The sequence below is a fragment of the Syngnathus floridae genome, chromosome 7, assembly GCF_059516105.1.
Source record: "Syngnathus floridae isolate MCC-2025c chromosome 7, RoL_Sflo_1.0, whole genome shotgun sequence".
In the NCBI taxonomy this organism is placed as follows: domain Eukaryota; kingdom Metazoa; phylum Chordata; class Actinopteri; order Syngnathiformes; family Syngnathidae; genus Syngnathus; species Syngnathus floridae.
In genome coordinates, this window is record NC_142419.1 from 11838667 (window position 1) to 11857327 (window position 18661).

General features: G+C 38.3%; 1 protein-coding gene across 1 annotated transcript in view; it reads right to left on the minus strand.

Annotated features, from left to right (window-relative positions):
- sorl1 (sortilin-related receptor, L(DLR class) A repeats containing) overlaps window positions 1–18661 on the minus strand; it is a 33268-nt gene that overhangs the window by 8465 nt on the left and 6142 nt on the right. Inside the window, exons 3-29 of the mRNA XM_088380588.1 lie at window positions 17353–17487; window positions 16568–16729; window positions 15371–15438; window positions 13324–13504; window positions 11866–11964; window positions 11576–11745; window positions 11222–11414; window positions 10924–11041; window positions 8379–8452; window positions 8021–8109; window positions 7473–7651; window positions 6725–6911; window positions 6040–6168; window positions 5608–5693; window positions 5036–5208; window positions 4538–4669; window positions 4273–4364; window positions 3910–4156; window positions 3688–3826; window positions 3239–3412; window positions 3020–3133; window positions 1973–2095; window positions 1535–1654; window positions 1212–1337; window positions 698–808; window positions 470–601; window positions 112–243 (exon numbers count right to left, since the gene is read on the minus strand). Coding sequence (XP_088236714.1) covers window positions 112–243; window positions 470–601; window positions 698–808; window positions 1212–1337; window positions 1535–1654; window positions 1973–2095; window positions 3020–3133; window positions 3239–3412; window positions 3688–3826; window positions 3910–4156; window positions 4273–4364; window positions 4538–4669; window positions 5036–5208; window positions 5608–5693; window positions 6040–6168; window positions 6725–6911; window positions 7473–7651; window positions 8021–8109; window positions 8379–8452; window positions 10924–11041; window positions 11222–11414; window positions 11576–11745; window positions 11866–11964; window positions 13324–13504; window positions 15371–15438; window positions 16568–16729; window positions 17353–17487 — 3685 coding nt within the window. The remainder of the gene's footprint in view (window positions 1–111; window positions 244–469; window positions 602–697; window positions 809–1211; window positions 1338–1534; window positions 1655–1972; window positions 2096–3019; window positions 3134–3238; window positions 3413–3687; window positions 3827–3909; window positions 4157–4272; window positions 4365–4537; window positions 4670–5035; window positions 5209–5607; window positions 5694–6039; window positions 6169–6724; window positions 6912–7472; window positions 7652–8020; window positions 8110–8378; window positions 8453–10923; window positions 11042–11221; window positions 11415–11575; window positions 11746–11865; window positions 11965–13323; window positions 13505–15370; window positions 15439–16567; window positions 16730–17352; window positions 17488–18661) is intronic.

Below are 18661 nucleotides of genomic sequence, written 5' to 3' on the forward strand. Positions count from 1 at the left end.
CAGACAAAGTGAGTTTTGTGCTACTCAAAACAAACCACTTCTGCACAAACATCTCTGCGTACTGTGTTCTAGATTACTTTCTGAGGAGTACACCAGAATAAACCTTCTCACCACAGTTGGCTTCATCAGAGTAGTCACCACAGTCGTCCATGCCGTCACATTTCCAATCCAGGCTCACACACACTCCGTTGGCACACTGGAAGGTGTATGCATCACATACTTTTCCGAACTCTGATGGAGTGGCTGACAAAAAAAGCAAAATGTGTGTCAGTAGGTTGAATAGTTAGAGGTAAGCACAACATACTGTTTATTCATTTATATCGACCATTCACAAATCCACATTTGATGGACACATTAGTATGTGCACTCATTTCGACACAAAGATATTTATCTATTCCTATTCATACCTCTTTCCAAGGTAAAACAAAGACAAAGAAATTGGTAAACAGGCAGATGTAAGATTGCTTACCACATTTGGCATAATCTGGATCCTCATCAGACCCATCTTCACAGTGTTTGACACCATCACATACCATGGACTGAAAGAGACACTGGGCTCGGTTCTTGCATACAAACTCCATGTAGCGAGTACACAAGGGGTCTGAGGGAGAATAAACAAACAATGTGCAATGTGCTTAACAAACGTGGATGCGTGGAACTGACACAATTTGCAATCGTTTAAGTTGACCATGCTCACCACAGAATTCCTCATCGGCACCATCTGGACACTCCTTCACGCCATTACAGTGGGAAGTGATTGGCAAGCAAGTGTCATTGGCGCAGAGGAAGCCTTTGCATTTGTTTCCCTCTGGAAAATGAAATAAATATTACTGGGGAAAAAAAAAAGCTTCTTCATGATTGTGGCAATGACGCACAAATATAGCTTCATTATCCTGTCCTGTCCTGCAACTTGTCCAGAGAGTATCTGAAATTTTCTATGGTGAAAACCATCAGAGCTTTTATAACAAAATAATAGCAATTGGTAATATATAATAACATATTCTGTCATGTTTATGAATTAATGGTAAGGTTCAGCAACTAGTAGAATTGTTTTCTGAAGTCAACTATTTCTTGAAGAACATCACGTTACCTTGTAGATATAAACCAAAATGCTGATGGTAGCAATCCAACAAGTGTGGACTATCTTAAGTGATGCAACAGATATCAGTGTTGTGTTATGTACGTTAGTGTTAGTAAGTGTTTCATGTTACCACAGTAATGAGGGTCTTCATCTGAGCTATCCTGGCAGTCATTGTCACCGTCGCACGTCCAGCGCTGTGGTATGCAGTGGCCCGTATGACACTGGAAACTACTGGATTCACATGTATGTTGGGCAGCTAGAAAGAAACAACAATTTGAGAAAACGGTGAGGAAAGCTTTGAGGATATCATTCTACAAAATTGTGTGATTTTTACTAGTATAACAAACAAGCTGGTAAATATTATGACTAAGCCAATGCAATATAATTATTAAAAGTGTTTTTATCAGAGGAATCTTATCACTGAATTCTTTAAAAAAAAAAAAAAAACATTACCTGTGCAGTTAGCCTCATCTGACCAGTCTCTGCAGTCGTTGTCTCCATCACAACGCCAGGCGTCACGGATGCAAACACCCCGTGCACATGTAAACTCCCCAGTACCACACACGTGAGAATCTATGAGCCAAAACAATCGTCATGGACTTAAAAACATACACACTTAGGGATAACGTCACTACTGTTGACAGCATATTCCTTTTGTGTGCAGCATAATAGCTAAATGCTGCTTCACCATTTTTGTTTTGAACTTTATGCTCTACTAATTTACTTCAGTGTCAAAGTTGAATACACCAGACCAAGATTTTGTCATTTGGAATTTATTTTTAGCGTGACACCAAGCAATCCTCTATTTTTTTTATTGCTAAAAACAATTACCCCAGCTTGGAAACATTGCATTAAAATCTACAGTACCTGGATATAAACATTAAGACTTACCACAATTTTCTTCATCACTGTTGTCTCCACAGTCATCTTCATGGTCACATTGGAAAGCCAAGGGAATGCATGAACCGGAGAGGACGCAGCGGAATTGGTTGATTGGGTCACAAGTTGTAGTTGCTGAAGACACCAACAAGATATGGGCAGTTTGAGGGATGCTCACTTTTTATTGGAAGATAACGCTCTCGATGGAGATGAAAAGAGAAATGACAAATGTGAGAATAATAAATCGTGACTGCCTTGATCAAGGGCCCACTGAAAAATGGATTTTGTTCCAAAGCAAGACTCAAACAAATGACGCTCAAGTACAAAAGCTACGGCTTTTACTCAAATGACATGAAATGGCAATTATAGATTGCTTTTGTACCTAGGGGACTCCTGTTATTCTAACAATTACTGATTTGGTGGGTTTCTAAATTCAAAACAAGGTCAAAGGCAACAGCTCGCAGCTTCAGTCCATAAACAGGAAAACGCATAACCACTCCCCTGGGTTGAGTAAAACGCAAACAAAAAGCACTCTACAGATTTTTACAGTAGACTTCTAGAAGGTAGTAAATACGAGCACACATTACCACCATTCCATCAAACCCTTTTTATGGATGATTGGGCTCCATGTCATTTTTACAGCCAATTATATCGAATGTCCAACAGGCCACGCAAGGACAGAAGTAACTAGAGTAGCACTTTCATAAAAATCCTGTCAAAGCCAAACGATGCTAGACAGCAGCAAACATCTTCATCATAATTTAACAACTATTACTGTCTCACAGCACGACTATGTGGGCGAAAGGGCGGACAACCCGTTTACATGTCCACCTGGGTTTGAATCCAGGTTCCAGCCATTCTATATGGAGTTTTTGCATGTTCTCTGTGCTTGCGTGGATTTTCTCAGGGCACTCCGGTTTCCTTCTACTTTCCAAATACATGCATGGTAGGTCCATTGAACAGTTTAAATTGTCGTACCCAGATGAGGACAAGCTATTTTAATCAATGAATGGACGAATGGATGAATGATGGACGGACGGATAGAAAGTGTGTACTTACGACACTCCTGTTCATCACTCATGTCCCCACAGTCGTCGTCACTGTCACACTTCCAGATATTACTAATACAACGGCCATTCGAGCAGCGATACTGATTGGCGGAACAGCTTAGCTCTGACAATGACAGGCACATCCACATGCAATTGGTCAATCATTTCTAATGGAGACATAATCTGACCAATTGCAGCACATGGTGTTTTTCATATAGCACAGTCTCACCAGTTTTAACGCAAGTTTTGTTTTGAAGCTGGTATCCTGTGGGGCATTGGCATTGTAGCTGTCCATCAGGCAAGGTGGTAGTTGGTGTGTCTTCTGGGCAAATGCAGGTGTGTCTAGAGCCAGGCTGAGGCAGACACAATAGTGTGCATGGCTGGTCTGCACAGGCATTGTGACCTGGTACATAATATTTCAAGAGATATTTTTGGTGGTGATGACATTCAGGAGATTCTACAGGACATACTACTATCAAGGATGGGGCAAAACCTCGTACTATGAGATCTGGTGGGATGGGAAGCCCACTAGATTTCAAGTTATTAGCTATTATTTAATTATTGATGAACTTAATGATCTCCTAATTTATCTGGAAACAATGGAATAAGGGAAGTATGGCACTTTTTTTTTCCCAATTAAACCACTGCATACGTGTGTTAGACAGACATGTATCTCACCTCCGTTTTTGCCTTTATAAAAAATCTTGAGGTCCATGACACCAGTCAGTCGGCCAACAATTAGCTCATTACTCTGAGCACCAGTTTTCGGAGCTTTGAAGATGCCCATTCTGGACCAGTCGTCCCAATACAAGTCATTCTGCAAGCAAGTTTGTAAAAATATTCTCAAAACATTGGCATACTCATTTAAAAATAGTGAAACTAAAATGGAAAAGTACTCACCTTGAAGACAGCGATGGCATATGGGTGGGGCAACTCCTCAAAGAGAATGTGTCGTTGGCCTCCATTGAAGTCAGCCCTCTCGATGCGGTCGCTGAAGGCCTCAGTCCAGTACAGCCAGTGATCATCAGCTGTAATTCCGTTGGGCCAGCGGACGCCCTCTGATGCAATTGAGGACACGTTGGTTCCATCCATTGCACTACGGTAAATACCCGCTGCTCTGTCTCCCCAGTCAGTCCAGAACATCAAACTGTGAGATGATACAAAATGAATTAAATATCATTTATCTATCTGTTTCAGATACTGTACTGATTTTGGCCTTAGAAATAGAGGCATGTATTTGTGTGTGTAGCGTAAGATGTTTACCCCGCTTCAGGCAGGAGAATAAGAGCTCGTGGATGTTCCAGGATGGAGGAGTTAAGGAGGGTGGTACGGAAATCCCCATCAGGATTGGAAACCTTAAACAGCATTTCATTTTTTTTTATAAGGCTGAGTGAGTGACTACGTTTACATGCAGTCAGTATTTGTGTTTTTTGATTTTGTGCACTTTTTCTTTACCATAACCATTTCCCATTTTCAAATAGACATTATACAACCTTATAATGTAGACATTTCTATACATATTGTGTACCTCAATTCTCTGTGCACCGGCATCAACCCAATAGAGTAATCTGCTGATGGGGTCAAAAGCCAAGGCCTCCACATTTTGCAGGTCTTTCCTTACTATAATCTCCTGACCCGTGCTTCCATTTAGACAGAGACGCTGCAATAGAAGATACAAGTTAACCATGAACTTCAGAAGAATTTTTCCTAGATACCTTAAAATAAACCAACATGAGAAAAATGTGATTTGATGACAGCAAACTTTTCACATGTGTTTTAAACACAGTGAACTTGATAATCCTAAAATAGTCCTCACTAAGTGATCACCCATTTGAACCAGCTACATCAGGGATTTTCGATCACATAGAATAGATAAGAAAAGTATGGTAAGCTTGGATGTCTTTCAAAAATATCAGGTTTCTTACTTAGATGTGTGGGTATAGTCCCTGAAGGTTTAAATAAGATTTAGTAATCCCTAATTATATGTCTGTTAATTAACTGTGTCACCGAGGGACGGCACTCAAACCTGTATGGTATCCAGGAAGATGTCAGCCCAGTAGAGGCAGTTCTTATCATAGTCAAAGTCCAGAGCCACGGCCTCCTTTAGACCCATCAGAGGGAGAACCTGGTCAGTACCAGTGGCCAGGTCATAGCGATGGATAGAGTTCCTCACAGCATACAGGATGAACTCGTTACTTTCTGTATGAACATAAAATACATTGCTGAATGATAAGAGTTGGATAGAGAGAATTGATCACTGGTAAATAAGACAAAGTAGGGTTGATTAATTGCTCAATTTATCAAATTTTAATCATGATTATGAATTTGGCTCCAGACGATCTCAAAATTCCTATAATTGAGGAAAATTTATTTATTAGGTGTTGTTGCTATGGTGAAGTATTTTTAGAACAAGCAGGCTTCTCATGTGGTCCTTGGGGGCAACCTGGTGCCCATGCTCACTCCATTGGGGACCTCTGAGCTAGAATCTATCCTTGACAACACTGGGATGAAGCGATCAGTGTATCCGCTTGATTGGTTACCAAGCAGTTGCAGGCCAATATAATTCATTATCAAAAGTAAAATTGAAGATGCTGTTACCTCCAACAGGACAAGGTAGCATCTCTCCATCCAGTCTGGCTTCAACGTCGCCACCACGGCAACTGTCCCCTGGTACCTTTCTGTATCTGTGGCAGGACAGCAAACGGAATTTTCAGTCAATTCATGTTTTTTAACTTTACTGAAGCCCAATGTAAAGATAATTGGGTTAGGTCTTTATTCCTATTTCATTTTTATATTTCAGCCCAATGTGAAAAGTAACTGAATATGAAAATATCAGCAAAACGACCAGTGCAGGACCAGTATCCTGTATTTTACAAGGTAAGGGAGATATATTTAAAAACAAAAACAATAAGAAATGTAGTACTGTAGCTTTAAACTAAGAAAATAGATGGGTATGTGAAATAATCACTAATACTTCAAATGCTGAGGAATACCAAAAATTGCAACACACGCTACAATTCTCCACCTCACCCTTTGCTGTGGCGGTAGGTGGTGCCAACAGGACATGGAACGGGAGGAGCATGAAGGTTACCAGAAAACTCTGGATCGGGTATGCACACTTGCAGGGACAAGTCTTCACTCAGCTTGAAGCCGTAGTCACTGCCAAGAAGAAGAAGAGGTGAAACGTGCTTATCATCTGTCCTCTTTTTTACATGCAATTTGAAACTGACTCATTATTATAGTCGTGATGGAAGCTCCAGGAGTGATGAATCAGCTCACCAAGAACATTTATTTAGATTAGATAGCAGCCATGCCACCAAGTGTAAACTTCACCAAACAATAACTTTCTCCCAGACATTTGTAGTCTATGAAATATTTAAATGAGTGGGCACTGTTCTTGGCCTCACTTGCAATAAAGAAAATGTTTGGGACACATACACATACAATAAAAGAAATTGGTCCCAACAGCTTTGGACTTGGGGGAAAAAAAATAAACTCATTCAACTGTGGCAAACTTTAGCAATAGAGATAAATACATTTGTATTTGCAGGATTAATGCAGCATCTAGTCAAAGTATGTTATTATAAAGCTTCTGAATTGAGGACTTGCTTCTTATTCTTCAAATATAATTAATTCCTAGACTGAAACCTTTTTGCTGTTGATATATGTTGGTGTGTAAATGTCATGAGTGTTGTGTGCATGCGCGAGATCTCACCATTCATAGTCCTGACGGGAGCAGGAGCAGTTTGACATAGTGACCGGGCGGTCAAAGTCCTCGCCGTTGAAACATGTAGCATGTGGTGTTCGTCTTTTAAATGTTATCTCCCTGCCCAAAAGACATTCGTTGCCGTGATCATCTGAAGGGGACCAATGCTTGTAGTCAGCCTCAGAACATGGAACACCTGGACAAAAGAAAATGGTGGTGGTCCATTTATTTATGTGCAAAACTACGGAAGAAAAAAACTGTAAAGTTATCATGGTGTGTGGATGGGGGAAACAAATATGCATTATTAGATAAGGTTGTAAAATAACAAAATGGGGGAAACTGAAGCAGTGTGAATCCTTTGCATCCATGCATAATAATTCTAATATTTTGATCCCGGCATTTTGCCGGAGGGGGAGGAAATATCAAACAAACCTCAGTGTGATACGACTTTTCCCCGATAAGTACTTAGACACTAACTTTTATTTCCCCCAAGGAATAACTATGACACCAGTACTAGTTAATCGTAGTTAATGATTCACATCATCTTTTAAATACCGGTAAAGATTTGGAATGATTCTTGTAGTCAACTTAATTCTGACAATAAATGTAATCCTAGTGAGAAATAAGTCAAAGTCAGCTTTATTGTCAATTGTCAATAAATGTGAGAAAGAAATACATAAATAGGTGTTTTATGCTGATGCTGCTAAGCGCATAGAACATCAAATGTTGAAACTTTTCCCTTTGTAGTGCAACCTACCCAAAACATCAGAGGTGTTGACCTGCAGAATGAGCCAACTATGTCTTTGGTGGGCGTAGGATCCAAAAATGGTGAAGATGGTGCTTTTTTCCCCAGGCTCCGTTAGCAACTGGTAAACATACACTTCTCTATCAGAGAATTGAAATTCGGTCCACGTCTCGCCCTCATTGGTGCTGAACCTGCAGGCACAAATTTATATTGTTTTTTTTTTCTTTTTATTTAATCTTTTTTTAAGTGAATTCCTTTTTTCCTCTCCTTAGCATTCGACTCAGCAGCATCCACCAGAACCCCAAATGGTGGAATATAAAAGTTAAATTGAAGAATACATAAAGATGAAAACAGGTTACAGAGTAATCAAATTAAATTGAAATTAAATTAATTAAATTGATCAAGTTAGTGGTTTATCTATTGCTACCACCATTGTGTGCTTTTTATTGTTTCTATTGGAACAGATATGCGTAATTAAACCATCGAGGGAGATTCAGATAAAAGAATCAATTTTGCCTCTTGGCCCATCCTAATAACGCACACACACAAATTGGACTTACTTGAGATGAGTACAGGAGTCTCCTTGTGGAATAGCCATCAGAATACCACCATGGTCTCCCCATGTATAGAAATGAGGACCTGCCAATGCCTAAAAGTAAGACCCGTAATAAATATAAACAAGTAAATAAAAAACAAAGAAGAAGCAAAGCTTTTTTGTTTGCTTTCAAGCTCCGTCTACTTTTGTGAAGACAAAGTAATATGTGTTGTAAACTGGAAATTAGTTGTTTAAAATTGAACAAACTGCCTACAAAGAAGAAAACCCACTTTTTAGTAATCTTCGCCCCAAAGAAAGGATATGCATGCAGTTCAAGATGTTTTTTTTTTTTTTTTAATGTACTGTGTCAGAGTTTAACAAACCTCCCTCCAGCGGGCTCCTGCGCTGCTTGACACATACACATTGGGTTTGTTGGCCAAATTGCTGCCATAAGATCCTGTAATAACAGCAGAAAATAAAACATAAAATACACACACACACACACACACACACACACACACACACACACACACACACACACACACACACACACACACACACACGCAACTGTTTGGCCAGAAGGGGGGAGTGAGTACACACGATGACGCCTCAGGAAAATTTAATGCTTTCTTTGTCACTAACAACCACTTTCAAATTGTGCTACGCTCTATAATGCTCTATCTGAGGTTTTGAATTTGAATGCTTGGTGCTCCAGCTTCTTCCTTCATTTTAAAACCATGCATATTGTTAAACCGAAAAGACCAAACAGATTTATATGAATATACAGTGTAGTGATTGCCGTCATTTGCACACTTGGTAATGGAGTAATCCAAAAATAATAAAAAGTAATAGTTGTATTACTTTAATGTTATGGTAATTGAATTATGTTACGTTTTTTTTTTTTTTTTTGCATTTGCAGTTTTAAAGTGTTCCTGCTCATGACTATCCCATTTTGACTGCTGGGTACACAATATAAATGTAGCTCCAAAATCAAATGACTATAGCTTTCACAAGTTTTATTGATAGAAAGCCGTGATAGAATGTGTAAAATGGGTCATATTGTGATCACAATGTGAAAAACGGAAGGCATGACGTGCTGCCAGGTCATGAGGGAACATATAACATCCGTGATAGAGTGTGAGATGAACCATCATGAGTATTTGAGCCCGACCTCAACAGCACATCCCATATCTTGATCGATGATGACTTAAGCGGAACTCGAATAAGGAATTGGCAAAAAAAAAAAGAAGAATTGGCCAAAAGTTCACAGCGCATAGGCTTTAGGCAAACAGTCATCAGGAATATAACACGTTTAAATTAAAGGACTAAATCGTAAAAATTCTTTGGTAAACACGAGACGGTAGTCAACATCTGAAGTTGCCTAACCGGTTACACGGCCCAAGTGCAATTTGAGGATGTCTTGGTGACTTGACCTACTTATTGTTGAATTGTTAAGTTAACTAGTTTCTTAAGTAATACATACTTTGAGTTTCCAGGTTCTACAGAACATTTTTTTAGACCTCTACCAAGGTCACATTGGGTTCTTTCTATGTCAATGCATGATCACACTCTATGATATGATTTATTCAGTTCATTTTTAGTTTAATTCACGCAATGGGACACCTCAGAGCAGGTCTCTATGCCAAATCCAACAAGCGTATTGAAACTGGCAAGCATTAACATATTGCCTTTGTTTCTCATATTGCCTTTGTTTCTCAGTGAATAATGACTTTTATCAAGAGTAATCTACTCATATTGCATTTTAACTACTTCTCGCAAATGTGGTGTGAAGAAATGGCTAATGGAAATTCATACCATGTGAGGTTGTATGTATTATTGTACTGTATCTGAATGTAGATACTATTTGAAATAAGAAACGGGAAGGACAAAAGTTTAATAATAAATACTTCAATGCAATTTTAATGGGTCTTGTTTCTTGTTATTATTTAATACCTCCCTCTGCGGAACCAACTTTTACTTTTTAAATTTTTCTCTGGTTTCCTTTTCAGTAAACAACAAACATCACATAAATTGTTTTTCAAATGCTACCTCCAATGATGATGTTGTAATTTTGTTTTTATGTATTATCATTATTATTATTATCATTAATATTATTATTATTAATTCAATGCGAGACTAAGTGATGTTTCTAAGGCTTAACGTTTTTTTACATACACAGAGTTATTTTGTGGAACAAAAACAATACTTGGGAGAATGTGTATTTAAAAACTATAGTTAGAATAGCAGACCACGATTACACATTTAATGTCCTGAAGGGCACCACATTTTGAAATGACGATACAATATAATAAACGGTAATAATTGTAGACGTTATGAGAAGTTTATTCAAAATGTTTTGTAAGTCTGTCACTGTAGCGTGTGACCTCTCTAGTATAGGCACTCCAGCAGTAATAGTGTAAGCCTATCTGGTTGAGAAAGATAAAATTAATCGTGCCGGAAAATGTCAGTCTCTCCTCTGCACAGTCTTTCTTCCATCATGCAAATTAGTAGGAATTTAATTAGAGGGACAGTCTGGAGGAAGGGGACACCAAAGACCATCAACAAAATCCTCCCAGATGGAAAGAGGCAAAGATTATTCAAATTGCCACCAACATCAAATCTACCTTATTCTGAAGAGTAGTCCCGCAAAATAATGTCTATCATGATAATATTTTTATTCTTGAGTGCATGACATTTTAAACAGGGCCAAGCCACAGAGGAGGTCTCAAGCACCTTTGAGAGGAAGTACAAACCACATTTCCTGTTTCAAGCAATACAGGAAGCAAATATTTACTATGAGAGGCGTTTGAACTGGTTGGCTTATGTTGCAAGTTTCCTGTATTGGGCCGCGGAATCATTTGTATTGCAGAAAGAGAAAATGGTTGACGAATTACAAGATAATATGGATATATATATAAAGGATTATACCTGTCGCCATGATGAGACCTGGTGCAGACTCCTTGGATAAAATAGGAACTCTCCTGAGTTGGAAATTTAATAGTTGGCTCCAGCGCTGGGCCAGATGGAGCGAGCAACCTTTACTGAGCTGAAGAGGAAAACAAGAGAGGAGGGTGAAATGATGGTGCTGCATGAAAGGTGAACTTTCTCCAACCAACAGTGAGATTTTAATGTTTAATTTAATGTTCATGTCACAATACATCTGTCTCAATGCACACCAGTTTATATAAGTGCAGTCTAAGGATGTGAACTATCATGGATGTTGTACCTGGCAATCCACAGTCCCTCCCAGACTGTCAGCAGTGGGTGGCTGAAGCAACTCCCACGTCCCCCCCTTGTCGAACGTGATGACTGACCGCATGTTGCGTTCAATGACAGTCCCATTGACAAGTGTGGCGATGAAGACGCCTCTGAGACCCTCCACGCGGTGTAGATCAGCAAAAGGCTCATTGGCAAAATATCTGGATTTTAAAAAAAAAAGTCAAATGTACGGTTTCAAATGTATTACACAAGAACAGTTTGGATATCTATGAGCTATATTTTTCTATGTGCTTCCTGTTAAGTGGATTAAGATATTTGTTTCTATATACATACATATTTATTGGCCAATAAATTTGAATACCTGATGAGCGTGTTGCTTCTGGAGCCCTCTGGACTGTAATATAGAACATTCTCCAATGACAGAGAAAAGGAAACACCCTGTGTATCCGAGATGTACAAGTGTGTCAGATTGTTCAAGTGGTTGACACACACAAACACTTGGTCCTCAGAAGCATCAGCGATGTAATACTCCTGATAATGGGAGGAAAAAATTTATTTGGACCAATTGTGAAGAAAAGTTCATGGTCAGGAGGGGATAGGATATCATTTGTACTGCATCATTTCCTTTCATCCGCACAAAAAGAGACTCACTGTGATTGGATGTCGGGTTCTAAATTGGGCAGCTTTCATTGGTTGTCGGTTGTAGGAGACCCAGAGTTGAACAGATAACGGTTCAATGCCAATCAATTTCTGCCGAAAAAAAAAAAAGAATTCAGTATATTAAAAAAAAGTGATATTAGAATAAAGTTCATTTGAACAAATTTATTTCAGAAGTATGTATCACCCTGGAAGCCCCGCGCATGAATACTTTTACAGCTTTTGAGAAAATGTTAGGTTTTTAGTAGATGTGCCTTATAGTCCGGAAAATACGGTAGGTACTAAAGAAGTAGCTCTTCAAAAAGGTTGGTAATCCCTGCTGTAGTAATTGAGCGTGAATATAAAGGCTATATTATAAAAATTTCAATATAATATTCAAAAGGAAAAATTGCAACGATTCATACCTAAAACTATTGTGCAAAGTTTGTGAAAAAAAAAAAGAATACTTGAAGGATCTTCATTCAATGTTTTCTAAAGACATTATCCCATGGGGTGCCCAACTCAGCTGCTAATATTTACTGTCACATTGGACAAATCCTTCACAGTAGAGCTCTCACCCCAATCAACTGCTAAAACATTAGAGCTACAGGGTGCTTGAGCTCACACCAGATTGACAGCAAATCTGTCCTGGGTAACAAGAGAGGAGATGAGATCCAAATCATATTCACCATCTGTTCCACTATCTGTTTTTTTTTCCTGCTGCCTCACACTGTCTTCAAATACACAAACACTGAGGGCCGGCAATGTGTTCCACATTACCAACTGACAAATATTGATTTGTTCTGAAGCGGTTTTGTTACTTTCAGTTCACGATGTGTTAAGTGAAAACAACGCTGGGATGAAAACAAACTTTGAGATGTAGAACAAGAACAGCAGGAAATACTGTGCATACTTTCATTTGCCTTGTTGCATGATTTACTCGAAGTCATTCGTGTACAACATTAAAATGAGGAATTAGCTTCCTGGCTACAGAGAAACATTCTTTTCTCTACAAACCTAATTTTTCCCCACCCAAAATGAGAATCCAAATGAATTCCCTTTAATATTCAATCTGCTTTGTTTTGTTCTGTAATCTTCAACATATATTCACTCACAACATGCAACTGTGTCGACATTACAGTTTCTGCCCTACTTAGAAATTCAAAACTAATAACAACTAGCTTCTTCTTTTTTTTTTTTTTTTTTTTTCTGCAGGTGTGAATCCAATGTTTGCTGGGATAGATTCCAACTCTCCTTTGCTCCGCACGAGAGAAGCCAAGCAAAAAATAGGCTTCTCATTCCATGTTGTTTACTAATTAAGATTGTACTGTTGAATATTTTTTCTGGGCAAATGTGTGCCTGGAGGATGTTTTGCAGCCCATCTCTATACAAACAACAATGGTTCAGGTCATTGAATATGTGACAATACTCGTGCCAAAACAGAAGACACTGACTGAAATGGAGTTGTCTTACCCTTGCGGTAGTGGCAAACATGTACTTTTCCCTGAGCTGGAAGCTGTCAACATGTTCCAAGATCACTTTGCGGTTCTGTTCACTCTGGAAGAAGTCAGTACTGCTGAGTATGATGGAGACACCCTGGGGCTCATGCCTCTGGACCAGCACTGTTGTGGGGGGGTCGTAGGGCTCAACGCCCCTACAGAGGAGAATGGAGATATTGCATGTTGAAAGAGGATAATACATCACCAAGGAAAGTCAAGTTTCTGCTTTTGCCAAGTCACATCAAAAGCCACCAAACATTGACTTGAGACAACTTGAGTCCAATGAATAAAAACTGAAGTCAATATAATATGCATGAGGGCACTGGTCAACTTATATATATTTTTTGAAGACATGTACAGTTAACCAGAGATGGGGACTTAAAAGATTTCACCATAATGGTGACACAAAATGGACGAACAAAAAACAAAATAGAACTGGTTTAAATCTTAAAAAACAAACCAGTTCAACTGCTTGACTGTGTCTTATATTAAGCCTCCCAAACACTGTGGTTTCCTTCTGAGACTCAAAAGCTTAACAGAGGGAGCACTGTCTCTGCAAGTGTGGCTTTTAGTCCAAGATCCATGCTCAACTTATGGACCCCGCCCGAACCAGAGTGCATGTCAGACTATTTGCTCACTCTCTATGTCCCCCCTACTTTGAATGAATGAACTCTAAGGGTCTTGAAAGAAAGGTCTTGCCGAGGGACCGAAATAGATGCTATCGTTCAGCTCAACCAGGATTTGATCCCCAGTCCCTTTTGTCAGGGGTCAGGGACGCTACCCACTGTAAGTAGAAAGAAGATATTCTTGCTCACTAACAAGGACTACTTTTTTTTTTTTTTTTGTATATTGGACCACACTTTAATATCTTTGAAAACTGGTCAATTAAAGTACAATACATGGGAAAATACATCAAATTAGAAGCGCAGACATTACTGTACAGTTTTTGTTGATTGTCTTTAACTGGCTAAAATTTTACAATGGCAATCCGTGACATTTTGCAGTCAAGTTGCAATTTAATTTTGAATTTGATTGTCTTTCACTGGCTAAAATTAAACATTGGCAATCAGTTCCATTTTGCAGTCAAGTTGCAATTTCAATTTAATTTTACAACCTTAGTTTATTGATCCACACTATTTTAAACCTGCATTAGGAAATGATCTGACCAAATAAATTAAAATATTCAGTATTTCATTGAGTCCTTTGTTCAGTAAAGAGCATTTCATTACCAATACGACTTGAAGTTGAGGTATTATTGATTGCACACCGCACTTTGAGCTGAGCTGTTTTCATTTTTATTGCATTGAACTGAGATGCAACCACAACCATTATCTCAGGCACATTTAATCTTCTTTCATAATTTGATGGCCATTTCTTTACTAGATACTAGAAAATGTTTTATACTGATTTAAGTTAGCGGAATGTGCTTTAGTAAATATATTGTCTTTACTCACTCATCCGCGAGCTCAGCTGAGCAATGATAGGGATGAAAAAAAGCCCGTGACCACCGAGTAAATATTATTCAGTTTTATAGAACACCAAGTCCACACAAGAGTTCATAAAAATGCAATTTTTAGAAAATGAACATGTTCTTTAATATCTAACAGATAAAACATTCATAAGAGGGACAAAAGTATAAACATGAAACTTTCAGCCCACTCAAATCATTAAGCCTTGCCTTCTCTTCAGGAAATATGATAATATGATAACCATACAATGTAATTCAACTGAAACTATTATTTCCGTAAAATAATTCAAATCATGTTTAAGATCTTATTTATGTGCTCAAGCCTCAGTCATGTGGTGAACAGACTATTGACTGTTTTGGTCACATCTCTGATATCTAGCGACAATGCACACCGTTTCTTACATTTAGTAAAACAATAAGCTTATGCAGCCAATATTTTCCAGTCAATTTATTTGGAAGCAAAACGTACTACAGGGTATTTGTTCATTGTTTTGACTCATCTCAGTGCCCGACAGGCTGTCCTTGGCCTGTGCTCATACGATTGTTAACTTACCAAAAGTAGGTCTTCACATGCTCTTGGATCAACACCCAGGTCTCCCCAAAGTCATCTGACTTCCACAGCTACGACAGAAGAGGGGATAGAGAAGAAGAGGGGGGGTGGTGCATTTAAAAAATGTAGGTCATGCTCATTCCTTCATTTTGTCTTTGCACATGTAAGCGGTGGAGAATTATTTAGTAGCTGCTATTTAGCTGCATGAACTCAAGAAGAAAGAAATTTGAGCTTCCATATAGCAAGCAATAATTTGTGCTTAGGGTTTCCATTATCCATGTTAGGCAAAACAGATTCATGATTACAACATTAAAAAAAAGCAGTCATTTAAAAGCAAAATATGTGTACAGCCAATAGTCAGTGGCTCATAAATATGTGAACATCTTATAAGAAACGAAATGACAATCATACAATTCTAAACATGTGTTATAGTTCATCGAAAATTGTATTGTCAGCATTTTTGTGGAGGGAAAATAAAATCAGACGGGCCCTTGCTTTATATGCATGGTCTGTTTTGAATACCCACTGAGACAACAAATGCATATAAATGAATGTCGTATTTTATTATTATATATATAATATATAATTACATATTATATATGTATATTGGAACGTATACATTTCATTTCTGTAGGTAATTACTCTGTTGTAGTATTTTAAGGATCTGGACTGACATCTCATCAAATCTGTTTAAGGCCTTTCCAAACTGCACACACTGCCAATGAAGGAAATGAAGGCTCGCCATAAAACACTCCCATGTTTACGTACATGTTGCAAGGTACTGATGATACTGATGACTTCATTTTCAATGAGGCCAGTGAGAATGTGGAGAACCAAAGGCACTCTGACAAACAAACTTAAATCCATGATAAGCTTAAACTCATCTCACGGATTCCCTCTGCAACAATACTATTTCCATGTTATTGAAGTGTTTCACACTAAATCCTGGAATGATTAAATGTTTTTTTTCCATGATACATTTTTTTGTACACGATTGTACACGCTGTGATTTTTCCTCACCCAATGTGCAGATGTTAGGAGTCCATCAACTAATACAACAAAACTGAAATAAAATAGTTCTCTGTGCCACATTTGGTTTGACTGATTTAAAAAATACGGAAGAAAGAAAATTACAACCTTTCCAATTTAACATTCATATACTAAATGTACTGTAGGCAGAGGGTGTCTGCCATTCTTTACCTGCTTGTTTGGATGAGAGCTATCATACCCGAGCACCAGGTTGGGCATTGTGCTGTGGATCAACATGTCTGTTGGTTTGAATGGCAGCGAGAAACCTTGCACACTCTTGCAGAAGTCAAAGGTGTTCCACAGGTAATTGTTGGTGGAGTCTACGAAGAGGTACTGAAACACAAGGAATCACACGGTTTCCCACTAACTGTTTTAAATTGACTGCATATAAAATCTGTTGGAACTTATTTTGATTCTTTGCAATGCACCATGTACAATAGTTAACATATTAAATTCATGCACATTAACCTACAATGTTTAAACAGGCTTAGTCAGTCATTCACTATTAAGGTCAAAAGGTAAATGAAAATAGGATCAAATAGCAAGCAAGATAATATTTTTACAGCTATAGCATATGCTCTTTATGGACGAAGACTTTCCACGTAGTTTTGGACTGCCTCAGTGAGGAATTTTAGTCTATCCATGAAAAACATTTGTGAGGTCAGAGGTCACTGTACACTGCTGTTAAATGAGAGGTCCTAGCTCACTGTTATTTTTTAGCCAGAAGGTTTCTGATGGGATTGAGGTTAGACTTTTGTGCAAGTCAAAAACGAAAATCTCCCTCTGACCAATTTACAGACCAACAGCTGAAAATTTGAACGATAGCTTAGACTTGTAATCTCGAACATTTTTACTGCAGGGTGTGTCAGTAGGACAGAAACATTCTGTCAATGAAATACTGACCTGATTGTGTTCACCAGGGCATGTGCTCATACAAGAAATAAGAATCTACTTACCCTCTTGTTATCTGCAGGACTGTGGTAAAACTGAGAGATGATCTGTGTGCTGCCATTCTTGACCTTGGCGTCAGACAACTGGAATTTTGCAGAGACAAGTGTGAAGGTGGACCCGTAGTCATAGGACACATAGACCTGGATTCAAAGCAGAAACAGATCATTAGTAGCTGTATATTTTCTGGAAACTTACATGCATTAAAAAAAACTTTTCCAAACTTTTTATGCCATGCACCCCGCTTAAATCATCCTGACAAAGGTGGCACCCTCAATAATGAACTAAACTGAACTGACACTAGAGCACAGAAAGATAAGACTTATAGTAATATCCCACTGTTTAGCCACTTGTGGCTGTCAATTGTGTTAGCGGTCACCTTGAGACTCACTCTAAAACTTCATCTCAAGTTTTAATCTCAAGCCTAAGAGTAATTTTTTACTTGGACCTGAATTTTAACAGCCACATTAAATCAGTAACATCAGCAGCCTTATATTGTCTACAAAAATTCAAATTCAAAAGATTTGTCAAGGAAGCTGATTTTAAGAGACTCTTTCAAGCATAGGTCTCCAAAAAGGTGGACTAGTGTAAAGGTCCAATCATTGGTATTTCTGTTTGAGACTAGCTGGGAGCAGGAAATAAGATCATATTAACCTTGGAAGTACCCAGCATGTAAATAACCATCTCACCAATGACTAATTAAAATCAATATAATAATAATATATATTTTTTTACTCTCGCCACACGATTGAGATTGATACCCAGCACACATGACGGGCCGAGGCACTCGTTGGCCATCCGGGTTCATTGCCATCGGCGCTCGGTATTTCGCCATCCATGCCTCATGTGCGGGGGCATTTTTTTTGTGTGTGTGTGAATAGAGTATCAAACGCCATTGGTGCTAAAAAAAAAAATGCCCTTGCACACGAGGCTCGATTGCCAATGAGGGCCAAAGGCTGCTCGTGTGCGCCGGGCTTAATACACGCTTAGAACGTGACATTCTATTCCACCCTTGTGCAGTCTTGTTCTCTGTGAAGAACCCAGAGAGAATTATTTGGTTATTATTTATTTCTCAAATCATCTTATTTATTTCTTGATTTTTCTTTGTAAAGAACCCAGTGAGGGTTATTTGATTTTTATTGATTTCATAAACAGTGCAATTGTATTACAGAAATAGTGCTAATAATATCCAGATTTTTTTTCTGTGAAGATCTCTGAGGTTTATTTGTTTATTCTTCATTTCATAAATAGTGTTATTTGTTGCATGAATCGTGGTATTATTTATTTCCCGATTGATTTTCTGTATTAACATTTGTG